Source organism: Bombus huntii, chromosome 12 (assembly GCF_024542735.1).
Source record: "Bombus huntii isolate Logan2020A chromosome 12, iyBomHunt1.1, whole genome shotgun sequence".
NCBI lineage: Eukaryota > Metazoa > Arthropoda > Insecta > Hymenoptera > Apidae > Bombus > Bombus huntii.
The window spans coordinates 11,926,908-11,947,357 of NC_066249.1; the positions used below are offsets into that span (position 1 = coordinate 11,926,908).

At 35.2% G+C, this 20,450-nt stretch overlaps 2 protein-coding genes across 9 annotated transcripts; one reads left to right on the forward strand and one right to left on the reverse strand.

The window, feature by feature from the left end:
• Positions 1 to 88: 88 nt before the first annotated feature.
• Positions 89 to 1,021, forward strand: LOC126871684 (uncharacterized). Its single transcript, XM_050630749.1, has 3 exons — positions 89 to 446; positions 517 to 635; positions 791 to 1,021. Exons 1-3 carry the CDS (start codon positions 440 to 442, stop codon positions 1,007 to 1,009), a joined length of 345 nt encoding a protein of 114 aa, XP_050486706.1. The 5' UTR covers positions 89 to 439; the 3' UTR covers positions 1,010 to 1,021.
• Positions 1,022 to 1,026: 5 nt separating this feature from the next.
• LOC126871664 (myb-like protein D) lies at positions 1,027 to 5,653 on the reverse strand. Of its 8 annotated transcripts, none has more exons than XM_050630706.1 (7): positions 5,487 to 5,653; positions 4,384 to 4,716; positions 4,182 to 4,312; positions 3,845 to 4,094; positions 3,667 to 3,782; positions 3,159 to 3,557; positions 1,027 to 2,714 (listed from the first exon to the last, which is right to left on the reverse strand). In XM_050630706.1, the coding sequence occupies exons 4-7, from the start codon at positions 3,988 to 3,990 to the stop codon at positions 1,243 to 1,245; spliced, it is 2,133 nt and encodes a 710-aa protein (XP_050486663.1). In that variant the 5' UTR covers positions 3,991 to 4,094; positions 4,182 to 4,312; positions 4,384 to 4,716; positions 5,487 to 5,653; the 3' UTR covers positions 1,027 to 1,242. The 8 variants fall into 8 exon arrangements, with proteins under 8 accessions (XP_050486663.1, XP_050486656.1, XP_050486655.1 ...); XM_050630699.1 differs by adding an exon at positions 5,341 to 5,389 and having other exon boundaries at positions 1,027 to 3,557; XM_050630698.1 differs by having other exon boundaries at positions 1,027 to 3,557.
• Between the last annotated feature and the right edge of the window lie 14,797 nt (positions 5,654 to 20,450).

Consider the following 20,450-nt stretch of genomic DNA (forward strand, 5'->3'; position numbering starts at 1 on the left):
AATTTCTCTAACATATAATACTTATGATAATTCATTAAAATTATTATATATGTTAAAATGATATTAAATAAATGTTTATCTAGGTTAGATTAAAACAAAATTGATGTCATTTTAAAAGAAAGGAAACAAGAACATTAGATCAAGTATAAGTATTTCATTCAGGCGATCTTTTATATATTAAAAAGTATCATATAAATAAAACTATTATTATGTAAAAAAGAGTTATAAATTGAGAACGGAATAAATTGATTTAAACATTTCCGTTTAAATTTCTTGTAATATTATTTGCTACCTGATGGCGCTGAAGATATTAATACAAGCAAGTTCGTTTATTATCGCTCATTTTTATTTTCAAATTAATACTAGAGAGGAAATTTTCTCTCTGTTAATACAAAATAATATCACTTTTAATTGAGATACTACAGTCTAAACGTTATCAATGATGGGTAAGTGCAAGGAACTTGAACAAGGTTAAAACAAGTAAGAATTGTTTATCTCTTTATCTTTATCTTTTAGACAACGTCGAAGAACAGTGCGAAGATGCACTTTTTGAATTATGTGATGCTCGAGAACGGTATCCATTACGATGTGCCGACGAACTTCAAAAATCTATCAAATTAAAAAATGAGATAAATGTAATAAATATTTATAATGGATTCTGTTTCTTAAATATATCTATGTAATGAATTTATTTGTTATATTTATTTTTTTTACTTGAAATAATGACAAGTTTTACATACTTTAAAACTTAAAAAAATTATTGCAATTATAAACACATTATATTTTGCAGATGCTGAAGGTGTTTAAAAAATCAACTGCAATAAATGAACCATTTATTTTGAGTCAAAATAAATGTCTGAATCTTGATTTTAATAAAAATGAAATGTGCTTTGACCAATTAGATTTTAAATTACAAGATGTTGTAAACAAGTTGAATAATTTAAAAGCTGTCATGGATCAAATTGAACGAGAAAAGACATGTTGGGTCAACAAGTTACTGGAAAGCTAAAATAAATCATTCTAGACAGTGTTATATATATTTATTTGAAATTTAGTCATTGAATAAAACACATGTACAAAAAATACTATATTTATTACTACTAAATGCATAAATTAAATGATAGATAAATATGAAAGTTTTATGTTCTAAATATAACAGTACTAAATCTATAAATTAACTTGTTGATAAATATGAAAATTTGACATATTTCTACTGTTGAAGATAAATTTTTTATTATTAAACTATGAATATTTATTTACACTTATACGTGTTACAACAACCTTGGCTCCTCTTGTAATATCTTGAAAAAATTTGGCCATTTGTATATGCATTTCACCATTGTTAGCATAATTCAATGATTTTCTGCTTGATCTAAGGCGTTTTTGATTTGTTAGAGCTTTTTCTTTCTGCAAATGTGAAAACTGTTTATAAAATTCTTGTGTAACATCTTTTATTTTATTTGATGACAATCTTGTTTTGTCAATATAATTATTCTGGTTTTGTGATTTCTCTTCGTTTAACTCCATGATGTTCTTGGAACTGTTGGAACATTTTTCTTCCGTTTTTAATATTGAGGATGATATGTTTTCATTATATGTTTTTCTACTATCTTGTACAAATTTTTCATGATCTTTTGACGATGTCTCTGTATGACTATTTAAAATTTGATTTTTTAATTGTATACTGGAAATACTACTTGCATTTTGACCTGGTTGTGTCTCGTGAATCTCAATATTATCTTTGTTTATTTTAGTTTTATCATTTAAGGAATTATGTTTTAATTTATTTTTAAGTATTTTTTGTAAGGGCAAAGGTATTTCATTTAGACTAATAATTTGATTTGAGATAATTACTGGAACATTTGATTTATACTTCTTTGTATCATGAAATTTAGATTCACATACTGCATTATTATGCAATTTTTGTGCTTTATTTATTTGAGAGTCAATAGATACTGAATTTGGACAATCACTTTTTGTGTATTTTTTAGGATGTAAATTATTATTAAAAGAAGATTTGAGTTCATCCTTATCTATTTCATATTTGATTGACTCTTCATTATTAACGTCATTCATTAATAAATCTTTATTTGGTATAAAGTTTAATTTATCTTTAGACTTATCTGCTTTAAGAGATAATGTAGATAATTTACATGTTTCATTTTGTAATGCTTCTGGTATTATATCTTCTTCTTCTTCTTCATACTTCAAATTTTTATATTTTATAAATTTCGCATCCTCTTCATCTTTAGAATTATCATATATTTCGGAATAGCGACGTTTATTTGTAATATCTATGTTATCATTATTTGAATAACTAGTACTAGCTGAAATAGAATTATTAAAAGGATACCATTGCATGTGTTTTAACTCAATTGTACTATTTTGTTCTTTAATTTTATTATTTGTTAAAGGATATTTTACATTGTTAAATAAGTGTTTTCTCATAGACTGATTCCTCAAAGTAGGTTTCTGACTATCTATATTTTGATATTTATCTCCAGATTCATTTCCTTTTGGTAATTCAAGCATTGTTATTAAGTTTTCCAAGCCAAGTAAACTAGAATTTCGTAAACACTTTTCACCTTCCTTTGTCTCAATTTTTTCAGAATTTTCCAATACTTCATCAATCTCCAACTTAGTTTTTTGTTCTATAACTGCTACAGTATCTTGGTCCTGACGAATTGTAAACATTAATCCTTCCATTACTAAATCTGTAATATCAGAGGATCGTGGTACATTATCTAATACATAGCTCTTTTTCTTAGGACAAGATAAATCTTGTATTTTGGTAATATCTGAATGTGCTTCTATATGGTTTGTAATATCTTTTGCATTTAATTCTAACATATTCTGTTTTGTAGCTTCTATTTCTTTTTCTATCAAGTACTGATATGGCAAATTAACAGAATCTGTATTTATATCATCAACAACGCTACTATTATTTAACATTTTACTATTATTTGATACAGAATTATTTTTGTCTTTTCCAATATTACAGTTATTGATTTTTATCTTATCATCCGATAATTGATGTTTAATATTACTATCTTCTAAACAGTTAACATTACTTTCGTTCATTTTATCATTTAGTTTTATACTATGTTTAGGTGACATATTTAAATGTTTACAGAATTTATTTGTATCTTCACTGTTACCTGTTTGTTTTACTGTTTCTTCATTTAATAATAACTTTTTTAAATTAGTATTTCCTATATTATTATTTGCTTGAATGTTTTTACTTTCACATCCTAAAATTTCTTGCATATTATTACATTGCGCGTCTGTCTTTGAAGAATCATCTTTAGAGGAATGCTTTAAACATTTTTTACTTTCTTTCTCATTTTTATTTTCACGTTCATATGTATCATTTGAACTTTCATTCTGATAGATTAAAGAACGATCAGAAGAAATTATATTTTCTGAATTCTGTTCTATTCTTAAAGAATCAATGGGTGTTATAGTTAATATAAATGCATAAGAAAATGCTACAACCGATCGTTCTCTAAACTTCATTAATGCAAACATTTTATCTTGTCTAGTCCATGGTGTATGTTCTACGTATTATGAATTATAGTTAAGAAAATTTTAATAATAAGTTCAAAAAATTTAATATTATTAACAAGTTAAAAATTATATTTATTTTGCACATAGAGAAAAGGATACCGAAAGTAACTAAAAGATGACTTGTACCAAATTGTTGTTTCTGGGAAGGTGGATTTTTGATAATCTTTCTAATAACTTTCATTAATTCTTTTCCATAATTAAATTGTTTTATATTTCTGCAAATGTACAAATTAGAAATCTATTTTCTTACTAACGCTTTACTATTAGCAATATTTACCTATTTGTGCGGTGATACCTAAAAATAAATTTGTATATGTTGGTCTTATGACACAACCAGTATGAGCCAGGCACTGTTAAAGTTTGATTTTTCTCTTTTTGGGTCCAATCAATCCAGCTAGTTTTTCGTAGATATATTCCAGGCATTTTCTTTCAGGTATTAAATTTTGAAATAAGGGAACTAATTTTATTGAATCTTTTCCTCCAAGTGAATCTCTTATTATAATTGTAAGATAATACAATACTTTTTGCTGAAACAACATATATTCATTTATTTAAATAACACATATTTTTATAAATTATTTTACTATATCACATTATGAATTTTTAATACCAACTCCTGTTATAACTTCATTAATAAATATATCCACCACTATATCCCACGGAATAAATTCACATGAACTAGAACCATGAAATATTCTTTTTCCTTCAGTATATATACCAACAAATTCTACCACTGTTAGTGTATCTGTAAATAAAATATTGAAATTAACATAATGAAAATAAAGAGATTATAGTAATTATAATTAGTTAACAGACCTTTATTTACAGAAGCAACAAAACAGATGAGTTGTAGTATCAATACTAATGCACATGCAAGAAAGGGTATGAAGATATTAAATGCCTTCCATAAAACTACTGTTACAAATAACAAAAGGAGAGTTTTATTCACATTCAACTGTATGTTCCTATATAAAACAAATTTCATAACATTTCTAGCCTTTGTACTTTTATCAATGAGCTTTAATTTACTTCCATTTACAGTTCGAAAAAACATTTCAGTTGAAGACGCATCTTTAGGGAATATAGGCGACATTAATGAGAATTTGTTGTTTAATTATCAATACCAGAAACTTGATCGACGAACTTTTTCTAGATAAAAGAAAGAATATTTAAATTATAATATCTCATAAACATTAAGTACATACTAATAAAAGTTCTTCATGATAAAAACATTACAATATAAGTGTAGGTCTGTACTAAAAGTGATAGAAATATAAAACTTAGTACTTTATGTTTATAAATAAAAATTATATACATATAATAACTAATACAAATTTATCTACATAACCTCTATATAAGAATATGTAAAAATATATTTTATTACATCTTGTACACACTTAATTGAAATAATAAAAGGAAAAAATTAAAATCTTTACTATAATTAAGAAACAACTGCTATGTAAATGAACTTATGCTTGATTCAAGTCAAAACTGACAGTCAGAAATAAACAGTTGGGAAGTTAATACAATATATAATGTAGATTTTATTTTTACAAACACATTTATGTACATAAATTTAATCTTATATTTTACTTTCAAGAAAAAAAATAGCAATAGAAATATTCAAAACCCTGATTGGTAAGTAACAAAATATAGCAAATGTATTATATAAATATAACCAACTATATATGTAGTTAGTGGAAATTCATCTAGTTAAAACTTAAGAATATATATATATACATTAGAAATCAGTATTAAAAGTCAGTAACTTACATAAGACAGATTGGATTAATACTCTCTTACGGAAATATCTATTCTCATTCTACGAAAGAATTTATTATAAAAGGAAAATTTTCTTTTTTCATTCAAATGACAAGCAATTTTCTTTGAATGTATACATGTACACATGTTGTACTTACGCATGTAGCAACAGAGATGAGTCGGGAGATCACCGATGCAATTCATGCAATGTTAAAAAGTCAGCCAAAAAATGTGCACTAAGAATAAGAGCAACGGCCGAACTATACACACATTTCTTCTCCACTGCTCTTGGTGGGAGAAACGTGCGTATATACGACAAGAGGGGCGGTGTAGAAACTAGTGATGGGTAAGGTTGAAAAAACATAAAAATTGCTTAAAAGTTTAATCGAAGACTACAAATAAATTGTTTTCTTTTTTATTGATTACAAAAATATTAAGATACAGCATCGCAGAGCAGGAGACATTGCGATGACAGAGATTATTGAGGTTGTGACTGTTTAGTAAATTAGTGATTGAGGAATGACCGAGGGATTCTAAGTCCCTGTTATGTTCCAAAACGATGAAGAATATCGATAAGACTTCGAAAGCGTGTGAAAAACAGAGAAATGATTATGGCCCTCGATTTTCTTTTTCAAGATGCAAAATGCATCGAGAAGCGAATGGAAAAATATTTTTCCCTATCTAACGAAAATATAATTCTTTGCCCTTCGTATATATTTATCGCGTATCATTGGATACCATCACCTTAAAGCAATACCTACCTATTCTGAACATATGTTTACATACACGGTATCGTAGCTGGAGTCTTCCTAGTGCAAAGGGTTAATATAAGTCTTGCTCGAGACTTCCATATCTAAATTGTGTTTTCATGACGTTGAATATCGATGTTTTATTGGTATTGTAAAATAGCTTTAATAGAAGATCATAAGACACACACATAATGAAGGATAAGTATTGAATTAGTACAATATAATAAAGGAAACTAAGGTTGCTCTTAAGGAAGAAACGCAAAAAAGATGTTACGACTGTTTATATGCGACTGTTATTATATTTCATGATTTCAATATTTATAAATACTATATCAGACAAGAGTTCTACTACACGATATAACTTAATGCTGTCTGAAAACGATGAGAAACGACGAAGCAATCTATCGTTTTGCCTCTTCAATGACCGTAAAACACTTCTTGCTAGTTTGACTACTGTTAAGAACAAATAATGTCTCTTGAATTTACGGAAACTAACAACTTTCTAACTTCCTGCTCCACCGTCGACATATTCTCTTACAACAATTCTACGCACCAATTAACTAATTTGATAACAAAATTTTATTACCATAGATATATCAAAATATAAACACTAGTCCTAACTAACTACGATATAACTAAAATTACTCACTGAACGCAAAAAAGACAATGCTTTCCAACTATAGAATTAGACACTATGAATACTAATTCAATGGATGAAATAATTTTCTGCTTCAATTCCCATTTACGTAACTAAGTATTTACAAAAATACAAATTCTCGTAAAAAAAACTGCAGTCCATCTATACATACAACAAGTATTACAGAACGCGGTAAGATTGCGACGTGGAGAGAAGACTAATCGTAAGCTGTTCTTACTAAACCAAGTCCGTTCTTTGACTCCCGTGCAACCTGAAACTGCAATAAACATTATATTATTGTTGTCATACTATACGACAAATACCTAGAAAATTCAACATCCCTTCGTAAAACCACCCTAAATTTCTCACCTCTCAGATAAAACGTAACTACCATCTTCGAGTCATCCAAAAGTCAGGCTTCTTAATTACCTACGTAATAAAGGTTCTAGGCAAAAAAGCTTGCCGTTAGTTTTCACCCCATGGGACATAATTGAGTTCTCTCGCGCCTCCCAACCTCGAAGGGACTCTTTCACGAAGGTAGATAAGGGACGACGAAGTGTAAGCTCGTCTCTGTCCTTCCAATGGATTCACGATTCCGCGGATGAGTATACGAGAGGATGGATCGTGGCCACGGGAGGACGAGCAGCCGACGAGGAGGCTAGAAGAGGTGGTAGAAAAAGGAACAGAGGGGGGGGGGGGGGGGTAAAGGGGCTCTCACGTTACCTTCGGTGCGGCCAGGTGTCGGGTTACCTTCGACCTCATCTTCCTCCGTGCCTCCGCGAGTTTGCCACCATCGACATCGGCCGTCTGTACGTCTGTCCTTACGTACATCTATCATCCGTCCTGTCACCTTAGTTTCGCACATGTCCCGCTTTTTCATCGCCTTCGATCGCCCCTCTACACGTTACATCCGTTATACATCGTAGATATACGTGTACATGTCGTGGATCCGGGGGTGAATATCGTCGCGAAGTAACGAGACATTGTGTTCGTGCATCTTTCTTTGTCCTCTGTTTGCTTTTGCCTTTTTTTGTTTCTTTCGTTTTTTTCCTTTTTTGGGGGGGAGATAGTAGTAGGAGGCAGAAGTTGACGAAGTCGTAAAGGTTTGAGAGGGTTGTGAGAGCATGGAGTTTGAGGTTGAATTTCTCGGTAGCGAGAATGAAAGTTGAGGAAGGTTTTGGTTTGGACAGGATGCGCTATACGAGTTTGAAGTTGTGGAACGGAGATTGATTCGTGGGTAGTGCGGATGAACGAAGAGGGAGGTTGATTTCTTAATTACTATGATAGTTAGCGATACTTCTTTGGTTGCGAGTACGGAGGGTTGTTTGTTTCAAAATATATAAATTTAAAGATCGTGCAGCGTAGGTTAGCTCGCGGAGGTTCGCAAACGATTGGGTTACAGGGAGAAGTTCTATTATCGTTCGCAGTGGTGATCAATGATAGTGCTTCTTCGATGGTAAAAATTGAAGTTGAGGAAACTTTTGGTGTGGTAAAGTTTGGCGTGGAAGTTTGAAACGGGTGTAGAACGATTTGTGGGTAGTTTGGTTGGGAAGGAAGGAAGTTTGATTTATTATTCTCTGTGGTATTATTAATTACTATTATTAATGGCGATACTTCTATGGTAGGATGAATAGAGATTGTATATCACGAATCATGAATTAATTATAATCTGTTACGAGAATAAGAACTAAAGAAAGCTTCCACTTGAGCATCTGAAAGATCGATATAAAAATTCCAAGATACTAAAATATGACTCCTGTTTGTTAAATTTCATAAACATCTAGTTGCAACTTAAGAGATATCGTGGTGGATAAAAACAGCGAAATTTTTACTTCCATCCAGTGCGGTAATTAAAACTTTCGCATACGGAAAAACGCTTAATTAAGAGGAGAAGCGTTTCGGGAAAGAAGAATAGAAAACTTGAAGGTATTCCAGCGTTGTTCCAGTAGTTTACTTTGCGCGAGTAAGTGTATTTCTATACACAGCAAGCGAAGAAGAAACGGAACAGATATGAAGTATTGGTGAAATGATTCTTGACTTATCGACCGATGGTCTGTCGGCTCCTTGTAATTACTTCGGTGGATAATTAAAACGGTCCCTCGACGCACCCCAGCCACGTTTTGTACTCCTGGTATCGCAGGCATAGTGTGTATAACCGATACTGGTATCGAGAGATGTTCGTAGCGAGAAATACCATGATCGAAAGCCACCCCTTCTCTGTTGTCTCTAAATATCATCCCGTAAATACCCCGCACCCTTCGGCAAACAACCACAAAACAACCTAGATACCTAACGATACTTTCCGCTGCATTGCAGCTAACTAATTGGACATCTTTTATTTGAAAATGATAATCAAAATGATTACGTTTGGACAAAGTGACTATTTGGACGTGATTTTTGCTATTCATATAAACTCGTTATTTTTAACGAAGAGGAGGCTAAAGAGAATTTCATTTATTTGTAGGAGAACAAGATTATGACTGTTGCGAATTCTCCACTAAAGAGCAACCGGTCAGGTCAAACCGATCGGTCGATATCGCGTACCTCGAATGAACTAACGCCCAAGGTGGAATAAGTTTAATAGATCGAGTGTTAGTGTAATTTAACACTTTATTTACACTTGTTGTATAAAACTAACGTTTAATGTTATGAACACGGCGGTGGTAGGATCTTGTTAAGAATGAAATATTTCACCCGCACAGTACGAGGTCTGTTGATGAACTGTCCTCCTACGTTGCTGATTCTCCCTACCAGCCGTTGAGTTTTGTCTGTCCATTGTGCCCTTCCGGCTGGTCCCTTCTCAGAGTTTTTTACCCGACCTCGGAGTCATTAGGTTTACAGCTCGGGGAGGACATGTATCAGGTCTGTAAGTATGAAACCGGAATTTGCCTATAGATAGTCCTAGCTGATAATGTAGTTATCGCTAAACTACGTTATTGATGCCAAAAGTCTTTGTTGACATCTCACAAACATTTTCGACTCAGAACAATACAAGTTTCATACAACAGCATAGTTTGTAATAGCGTTGAACATGTCAAGTTTTGTGCCTGGAATCTACGATTTGCGGACAGCATTGATTTTCTGTTACCATTTGAAGAAAACTGCTGCAGAATCGCATCGAATGCTTGTCGAAGCTTACGGTGAGCATGCTCTTGGTAAATCACAGTGCTTTGTGTGGTTTAAAAAATTCAGAAGTGGCAATTTTGACGTGAAGAACGAAGAACGTGGAAGACCACCGAAAAAGTTTCAAGACAGCGAATTGCAAGCATTGTTGGATGAGGATGACGCTCAAATTCGCTGATCAATTAAACGTGACACGAGAAGCCGTCTCCATACGTTTGAAAGCCATGGGAAAGATCCAGAAGGTGGGAAAATGAGTTCCACATGAACTGAATGAAAGACAGCAGGAAAACCGAAAAACCACTTGTGAAATGCTGCTCGCCAGATACAAAAGAAAGTCATTTCTCCACCGAATTGTGACTGGCGATGAAAAGTGGATATATTTTGAGAATCCTAAGCGTAATAGATCATGAGTAGCTCCAGGCGAACCACCGACATCGACTACAAGATCAAATCGCTATGGACGGAAGACAATGCTCTGTGTTTGGTGGGATCAGAAGGGTGTGATCTATTATGAGCTGTTAAAACCTGGCGAAACCGTTAATACTGAGCGCTACCGACAACAAATGATCGATTTGAATCAAGCTTTGCGTGAAAAACGACCAGAATATCAAAAAAGGCAACACAAAGTAATTTTGCTTCGTGATAATGCACCATCACATACAGCAAAACCGGTCAAGGAAACGATTGAAGCGTTCAGTTGGGAAATACTTTCGCACGCGGCTTACTCACCAGACTTGGCTCCGTCCGATTACTATTTATTTGCATCGATGGGACACACACTTTCTGACCAGCACTTCACTTCTTACGAAAATGTACGAAAATGGCTCGATGACTGGTTTGCCTCAAAAGAGCAACAGTTTTTTTGGCGTGACATCCACCAATTGCCAGACAGGTGGGAAAAATGTATAGCTAGCGATGGGCAATACTTCGAATAAAATATTTTTAATCATTTCCATACAATAAACGTGCATTTTCTATACAAAAATTCCGGTTTCATATTTACATGCCTGATAATTCGGAATTTCCTAAAGGGAATGGGCCTGTCTGTTGATACAAGATACAAATGGTTTAGTAGGTGAGCAACATCTGGAAGGAACCATAAACTGGCTGGTATAATAAAATCTAATCTAATATAGCGCGATAGAAAAGTCCCTGCAACGAGGACGAAAACGAGATGGGAACAAAGAAATGGATCACGAAATACAGTGTAGTAAAAGCATCTAGAACGGATCGCAAGTTGGAAGAATGTAATATGAGCGGAATAAAGTACTGCAAATAATTCGGTATCTTAATTTATTCTGGATTTTTCAGCTTAGAAATAGGATTTGGGTTTACATTTCTTTGTACACGTCCTACCATATTCTTTGCGTTTTCATACACATGTTCTGCATTAAAACTAATCTGCTTGTAGTGCAGTAATAAAAACTAATCTGCTTATTTTATTATTAACTGCTGTACCCTGATCTTTTCAACTTTCTTTAAGCCTGTTCTTTGGTTTTATCTTATACAGATAGTTCGGTAATAAATAATAAGGGAAAATAATATCGACAAAATGTGAACGCGTGGGTGTACCATTTTTAAGTTACATAACGTAGGGACTTAAACAATATTTTGTATAAAATGTTGCTATTATCTGGTGTAATTGGTAAATTACTATTTTTAAGTAGTAGAAATTTCCAAATATTCTAGTAGTATAGAATAGTGATAATTATCTTTATTGCAATCTTATATTTTGAAATCTTATTTTCATTGAAGCCCGTAATTCCAATTTGAAGGAAAAATGCTATAATATAAAAAACACGCATGAGAAATTGCCTATTTCCATTTATCATGGTATAATTTTCGTCAGAAAATCTGATCGCCATCAACAAGTTTCTGAAAAATCTATTACCATGGCCATCGCCTCTGGCCACGTGTTGATTCACGTGAACAACGAGAAACGCGTGACTCCACCGTATATTTTTATACACGATACCGAGTCGGAGGCTGACGAAGGGCTGTACACCCTTCTCGTTGCTTCCGATTCGCTTTAATTCCTAGTTTGTGAAGTACACTGGCTCGCGTTTCTCCATGTTTGATGAAAACGATAGAAAAATGCCATCTAAAATATAACTCCAATTAACCGATTTCAAAAAATTGCTGTCATCTATTCTATAAAGTATAAACTATGGTTCCAACTGATGTCGAAAGGTTTTTGTGATCTAAGATATCTTTATAAGTTTTCTAATTGCAAACTTTCTCGATAATTCCAAGCTACTTCAATTTCCATTTCCAAAAATTTGTCCAACTTAACTTCCAACTTTCAGTCGTGAGCTCCGTTAACAATTCTATCTAAAATGCCAATAATTCCAAGCTACGAATTTCAATATATTTCCCCCATCGATCGTCCAAACTATCTTTCCCATATTTCACTCAAAATATTATACCAATAGATTCGTTAAATGCATACAGTGTAAAAAATTAGTAGATTTACGACTACAACTTTATTTCTATAATAATTTTATCGATATTTGATTAAGTACAATTGGGATGTTTTTATTAATTAATGAAGTTGTAATAAGCGATCTTCTAATTATTTTGAACTGTCAATAAAAATGTGTTTTCGTTGTTTGAAAAATAGTAATGATTTATTACATCGTAGAAAACAAATGCACACGTACATTGAAGAATAATTAATATTGATTTTATTATTTATGTTTTTCTTTTTTCTTTTAAAGCATTACATTTTGATAGACTGCACATAAATTGTATATATAGTTTTTAAATCCATATAAGTATCTAGTGGCATGAAAATATATGTCGGAGATGAAAGGACACCGGAGCCTTGCCTCTGGAACTTCGGAAAAATCCGTAAAATTGTAATTAAAGTTTACAGCTGTAATTAAACAATTTGCCGTCATTCTACCCAATTGTACTTGTTTGCGATTTGTGATAATAAACTTGGGCTCAAGGCGACCATCAGTCGCCGAAAGTAGCCGCGGTCAACGGGACGAGCGCTTCGTCTAACAAAGGTGTGGAGTGGTAGTATGACCCTCATTAAAAGAAATACCCATAGAGGTACTTGACAGTAAAACATTCCAACGGTTCCTTCGGACACAATGAATACCAAATGTTGATGTACTTACACAGCACAAGTTCAACTAGCCTGAGGACCCGCTATAAAACCTAGGTTTTTGGTAATTAAGGTTCTTCAAACGGACAGGCAGTCTTTGTCCCAAATTGACCAATTGACAGCGACGTCAATTTCCCTTACTCTCTGAACGAGGGCTATACTCGACGAATCCGATGATCTCGTGTCCTTAGCCACACCCCATCATAGTTTTCCTCTGTGGCATCATTGGGACGAAAAGTCATTCTTTCTTGCGATCTCATCGATAAAGAGAGTAGCGCCTTACGATCTGTGAGTATTACACGTTTGAGTTACATTTTGTGAGCAAGGATATTTATCATTCCATTGACCGCGGATTCGTTATCGAACCTAAGACCATTATCACTAGTGTCGCGAGTGCTCAACCGCCGCGGTTGATTGTCGAGTCGGTAGTATCCATACTCGTGTTAGCAGACCGTACCTTTGTTATAGCACAACGATGGCCAATTCCAATGAAGATTTATCAAACGCCCACAACCCTATTCCTGACTCTTCTCCGACATCAGAAGTGGGATCAGTGCCGATTATAACACTACAAGAGCTACGATCATCGTACGCGAGTTAATTCAGTCGCTAGTGCGAAAATCGAGTATGGAACCTAACAATTTTCGCCACCGCGTTTTAACCCTGAAACTGCGAGCTCCGATTCTGCTGCATGATGCGCAGCTGTCAATTTGATTATGGAGGAAAATCCTTACAAAGCAGTGTCCTGAATATAATCTCAATGATGAGCGTCGAATCGACTTCTACGTAGTGGGAGCATCAACTGATGGACCAAGTCATTCGGGTGAGTCGTTTCCATTTTACCCCGATTTTGGAGCCGAGTGTTCACTAATTAAAGAATCCGTAGTCTTGAGATATTCTGGCAAAAGAACGATTGATATAGTAGTAATGCGAGGAATGAGAAATATTTGTACATCTCAACTCTTGTCCGTTGCCGGTGTTAGTGGTTTTATATTAGAGATAAATTCGTCATGTCCTCGCTGATAGTTATTTCAAAATATGATATCGCGATTAATCGTGAAATTTTAAGTCAAGGTTTTGACGTAATATTACACAAAATAGCCTTGCTATGTCTAAGACAAATAATTACTGCCTGTAATAATACCGGTGAAAAACGAAATCGATGTTAATGAAGTCGACACTGATGTACGTGGTAATGATAAAAGTCGATTAATCTTTCTTTTCTAAAATTCAAAGATTCATTCGTTACGGGTTTCCTACGTACTCGCGTAAATACAGGCCAGTTAGAAATACAATTAATTGATCCTAACATCACCGTACAAAGAAGTCCTTATAGATTTCGTGAGGAAGAGCGCAGAATAGTACGTGAGAGAATAAGCGAATCAATTAGAGCCAAATATCATGAGGCCTAGTAATTCACAGTTCGCGAGCCCCATGTTACTCGTGAAGACGAACGATGGTTCAGATACATGATTTATAGATTTTCGAGAACTAAATAAAAATACGGTCGCGGATCGGTATCCTTTACCCCTTGTTGCGGATCAAATTGCGAGATAGCAAAAGCGAGATATTTTATTAGTCTGGACATGACCAGTGGGTTTCGCCAAATCCCTATTCATCCTAATTCTAAGAAATACGCAGTATTGGTTACGATGGACAATTTGGGCAACAAGTTGTTGTTTTCTTAAAATTCTTTTGTGCCTCTGTTCGGTCCAGTCGACGTCTTCTGTTTGCATGGCATGGTTGCGTGCGCGTCTGGTGTTTCTTCCGGAATCATTTTTCCGAACGGCGATATTGTGCTAACTCCGTCGAAAGCGGGGATTCTTGCGTTTTCGGACAGCCCTAATAATTTTGCAACTGATACTTGTCTAAATATTCTAATATTTATGTTCCACCTTGCTGCAGTTTTGGAACCGTCAAAGCATTTGCAGCAGAGATCCCCAGAAGGAGTTGCATGCCAAGTCTTCTGTACCATTTGATCCCTTTCCTAATTGTAGTGGCATAAGAAACCATTTGGTCGGAATGATCTGTACCACACGTTCCTTCGTTATGCTCAACAACAGCTAGTGGTTTTAATGCTGCGAACAAACGAAACGAGAGATCATTCTTGAGATTCCCTTGAAAACACGCGTGGCAGCCAACGGGCCATTCGTACGTTGTTGTTTATTTTGATGATGTTCTGGTTGTTGCCGACTCCATGGATCAAGCTCTGGAAAGATTGTACACCGTATTGAATACCCTCGTAAATGCCGGACTTTCTTCTAATTTTTATTAATTTTTAAATGCTCGTTCCTGAACATATCGGTACTCTATTTGGGACGTGTGGTTCATGGTGGAGAGGTTCGCCCTAGCCCGGGTGGAATGCAGGCCTTGAGTTCTTTACCTAAACCAACGACCGTCATACAGTATAGACAGTTCATGGGTTTAGTTTCTTACGTCCGAAAGTTCGTCTCTGGGTTTTCACAGGTAATGAAACCTCTATGCACACTTACTTCCGGTAACGGGGACATAACTTGGACGGATGAGCGCGAGAAGATGAGGCGAAGGGTAGTTTCTGTCCTGACTGATGCTTTGGTGTTAACGATATTTGACCCTAATTATCCGATAGGATTACATACCGACGCTAGTTTGGATGTATATGAGGTTACTTTAATGCATAAGGTTGAAGGTAAAAATAGAGAGGTAGAATATTATAGTAAAAGACCTAGCACTGCGGAATCTAGGTATTTTTCATATGAACTAGAGACGTTAGCAGTCGTTACACGCTGTTAAACATTTTCGCCACTATTTACATTTCTTTTTAGTTTTTTTTTTTTAATTTATTTATTTACATTTTACAATTTGTCCAGTAGGACATTTGGTAAAATATTATAGCTTAGTGATATAGTAATATAACATGTGGATGGCTACCCCCAGTGGTCTGTCATCTTCGAATTTGATTGATTTATTTCTTTAATCATCTCAGATAATACGTGTTTGTTAGGTTATGTCCTTTGTGAGATCTGTTGGGTGTTTCCTTTTTAATCTTCTTTTTGTGCTTGATGTGTCGACCGTTTCCGCTGCCAGCCGGTTTGGGTGCGTTGCTATCTTTTCTCCGTGCCTTCTTGCACTTTTGTTAATCTCCTCCTTGACCGTTGGTATTCCCAGGTCTTTCCGAATGTCCTCGTTCCTAACGTACCATGGCGCGTTTACTATTGTTCTGAGTATTTTCGATTGCGTTGCCTCTATTTTGGCTCTATTTATATGGCTCATTGCTGCTGTTCCCCATAGTGCTATTCCGTACGTCCAGATTGGTTTTATGACCATTTTATATATTTTTAGTTTGTTTTCTATGCTTAGTTTGGATTTTCGACTTGTTAGCCAGTACATTAGTCTCCTTGCCATCTGTATTTTGTCTATTGTTGCTTTAATATGCTGTTTCCATGTGAGTCGTGTATCTAAGTGGAGTCCTAGGTATTTGACTTGCCCTGTTTGTATTATGTGTGTGCCGTTTAGTACAATGTTTGGTGGTTTTTGTTTTCGCAGTGTGAATATAATGTGTTTGCATTTTTCGGAGTTTGCTTTGATTTGTTTTGCTTGAAGCCACTTTTCTATTTTTGTGATATGTTCTTGTAGTAATGTAACTGCTGTTGCAGGGTTAGTGTGCCTGACTAGTACAACTGTGTCATCCGCGAATGTCAGTATTTTGCTGTTGTTAGTTGTTGGTATGTTGGCCGTGTATAATGTGTATAAAATTGGTCCTAGGACGCTTCCTTGCGGAACCTCTGCCTTGATGTCTTTAACTTCAGAGTATGTGTCTTTAATTTTTACTACGAAGGTTCTGCTGCTTAAGTAAGATTTAATTAAATGGTATATCTGCTCCGGGAATTGTTTTCTGATTGATTGAAGTAGGCTTTCTTGGTTTATTTTGTCAAATGCTTTCTCGATGTCCATAAAGAGAACTGTGCAGTATTGTTTGTTTTCTAGTGCTAGTATTATTTCATTGACCAGTCTGTGCATTTGCTCTATAGTGGAGTGTTTGTTTCTGAATCCGAATTGGTGATCCGGTATTAGATGGTTCTTCTCTATTATTGGTTTTATCCGGTTGTAGATTATTTTCTCTAGTATCTTAGAGAACACCGGAAGTAGTGAGATTGGTCGGTAGGACTTGGTTTCGTGTGGGTCCTTGCCTGGTTTGGGTATCATTATGATTTGTGCCAGTTTCCAAGCTTTTGGAAAATATTGTATTCTTAGTATTGCGCTTTATTGTTTTTTGTCTTCTCAATTATATCTCTGATTTCTTGTGCTGTTGCTTTGGGTATGGTGTAGTGATTGTCAGTTGGTGTACTAGTAGTTAGCGCATCCTCGTTCGTATGACTATTGTGGTTGCTGTTGTTGATGTTGTGTGGGGTGAATGTGTTGCATAGGTGGTTGGAAAGTTCTTCAGCTTGCTCTTCGTTGTTTCTTGCCCATGTGTTGTCTGCTCTTCTGATTGCTGGTACCATTTTTGTTGTCTTCTTTATTTTTTTTGTGGCTTTCCATAGGGAGTAGTTGTAGTTCTCGTGAGCAGGTAGTGACTCGATGAACTTTGTGAACTCGTTGTTGTTGTGCTCTTTTATTTTGTTTTTTATTTCTTTTGTGAGTTTGTTTAGGTTTTTTTTGTTTTCTTTTGTTCTGTGTTTTTGCCATTTTGCTTTCGCTTTTCTTTTTTCTCTAATTTTTTCGAGGATGTCTAGTGGAACTGTTTTTGTTTGTCTGTTGGTTGTTTCAGGTATAATGGTTGCCCTTGCTGCTTTTTGGATAGTTTCTGTGAGTGTTGTTACTGCTTGATCGATGTGTTCAGGTGTTTTCAGTGGGATGTTGCAACTGATTTTGCTCTCTATTATTTCTTTGAATATTTGCCATTTGGTGGTTTTATTGCATAGCTTCTCTGTGCTGCTGTAAAATATTGGTTTGTTTCTGTATGTAATTATTATGGGCGTATGGTCGGAGCTAAGCTCGAGGCTGGGTGCTATGTTTAGTTTATTTGGGTTTAGTCCCTTTGTAACTGCAAAGTCTAGCAGGTCAGGTATTTTGCTCAAGTAGGTTGGCTGTTATTTTTCTTTTTTTGTTATAGCTGGCTACCTTCCAGCTTTCGTCCTGTTGAGTTGTTGCTTTGTTGTTTTCCATGTCAACTTCTATTGTGGCTGAGGAGTCCTGCCCTTGGTTTGTTGGTTGACTTGTTTTTAATGTATCTGTTGTTTTGTGTATGTAATATTGATCTTGTTTGTTTATAATTCTTATCGGTGGAATATTTTCCATAGTAGGTTTGCTAGTCTTCTTGATATAGGACACGGACTATTTACATGGACGAGAATTTCTTGTTGTTACTGATTGTAATTCCTTGAAGGCATCTAGTAATGGGGTAAATTTAAATGACAGGGTTTATAGGTGGTGGGCTTACTTACAAACTTTTACTTTCGACATTATGTATCAAGGAGGTAAACGAAAGGCCCACGTAGGTTTCTTCTCGCGAAACCCCGTAGACTTGGATCACCGTACGACCAATAAAGTCGTAGAGAGGGAAATCAATCTGACCGAAATTTCTGAAGCTTGACTATTAGCGGAACAACGTCTTAACCCAAAAATTTCTGAGATCGCCAATAAATTGCAAAACGAGGAATTCACGAAAGATATCGCGAATACGTATGAATTACGGTCCGGTACCCTTAATCGTAAAATACAGAGAAAAGGCAGAACTCTCTGCTTGCTATAGTCCCAAGAGGTTTTAGGTGGTCCGTTAATAACCACGTGCATCAGTCAATTATGCACTTAGGTTGAGATAAAACGCTCGAGAAACTGTACGAGTATTACTGGTTCGAAGGAATGGCGAAATATGTTCGTAAATTTGTAGAGAACAGTCGTGCTTGTCGAGTTTCGGAGGCTAGTTCAGGTAAAATACAAGCTGAATTACATCCTATACCTAAGACCAGCATACCTTGGCATACAGTTCACGTGGACATAACGGGCAAACTAAACGGTAAAAGTGATTCGAAAGGATATGTCATCGTTTTGGTCGACGTCTTCACTAAATTCGCATATCTGCATCATACTCGTAAAATGGATTCCCTTAGTACCGTTGAAGCACTTAAGTATGCTATATTTTTATTCGGCAGCCCTTGCCGGATAATAGCGGATCAAGAGAGGTGTCATACGGGTAAAGAATTTCAAGATTTCTGCCAAGGTAAACACTAAACTCCACTTAATCTCAACCGGTGCGAGTAGGCCCAACGGACAGGTAGAGCGTGTTACGGGTACGTTGAAAATTATGTTCACAATCATAGAAACGACTGAGCGATCGTGGCTAGACGCGATTAGCAAAATACAGTTGGCTTTGAATTGCACCACCAACCGCGTGATTAAGTCGAGCCCATTGGAACCATTTATTGGTAGAACAGCAAAGACCTTATGACTCATTGATACCCGATAATATCGAAGAGAGAGAAGTAGATATCTTTGATGTAAGGCAGCAGGCAATAGAGAATCTAGAAATTAGTGCTAGGTACGATAAAGGTGGATTTGACAAAACTAAAGCTAAAGTAGTTAGGTTTAATTTTGGTGATTTTGTATTACGCAAAGATGAAACCAGACCAAATTAGATCCGAAATTTAGAGGCCCATTCGTAATAACAGAAACTTTGGAAGGATATAGATATGTTTTGAAAACAGTAGACGGTAAACGATCCTATAAATATGGTCATGATAGGTTGAGGAAAATTCCAGATAGTTGTGTTCCTATTGAATTAGACGTCTGTAGCGATGGCGAGAACAGTGACCATGGCGATATGAGTATCCCGATCTCGGAGGATCACAAGCACGATGACGATAACGCCTAGCAGAGTAATGTAAGAAAGCTCAATGTGACCGTGTGATGGATTTCACATGTGTTCGGAGCGATAATGTAAGAAAGGTCAGGAAGGCCGTGCAATGGATCAAATGTATCATTGAGTGATAATGCTAGAAAGCCTGTCGGATCGTGTGTTAGATTCACATGCTCATGGGGTGACAATGTAATAAAACTCTGGGCGGTCGTGCGATCCAGAAAAACGAGATTCACTTGGGTGCGAAATCGAGAATGGTCCATCATGTCATTGCAATCAGATTAACAACCTGCAGGATATAATTAGCATTTTGAATACCAATCATGATGTCATTAATTTGTTTCTCTTATTCCTTTTGTTACCAAATCTCTGAACAAAATTTGCTGTTAAACCGGACCCTTGATTTAGTTAAGTTGTAAATAATGTTATTTGTACCGAATCTAATATTGGAAAAACTCAATATTTTAGTTACACACGGGGACGTGTGATAGTCAGGATGGCCGTGTTGGAGATGAAAGGACACCCTCTGGAGCCTTCCCTCTGGAACTTCGGGAAAATCCGTAAAACTACAATTAAAGTTTACAGCTGTAATTAAACAATTCGCCGTCATTCTACCCAATTGTACTTGTTTGCGATTTGTGATAATAAACTTGGGCTCAAGTT

What these genes read in the sequence shown, in the direction of transcription:
- LOC126871684 (XM_050630749.1), top strand. An exon ending in AATTAAAAAATGAGATAAAT is followed by an intron (nt 636 to 790) that starts GTAATAAATATT and finishes TATATTTTGCAG; the next exon opens with ATGCTGAAGGTGTTTAAAAA.
- LOC126871664 (XM_050630698.1), bottom strand. Translation starts at nt 3,990, where the DNA reads ATGCCTGGAATATATCTACGAAAAACTAGCTGGATTGATTGGACCCAA. An exon ending in AGGTATCACCGCACAAATAG is followed by an intron (nt 3,783 to 3,844) that starts GTAAATATTGCT and finishes GTACATTTGCAG; the next exon opens with AAATATAAAACAATTTAATT. An exon ending in TCATCTTTTAGTTACTTTCG is followed by an intron (nt 3,558 to 3,666) that starts GTATCCTTTTCT and finishes CATAATACGTAG; the next exon opens with AACATACACCATGGACTAGA.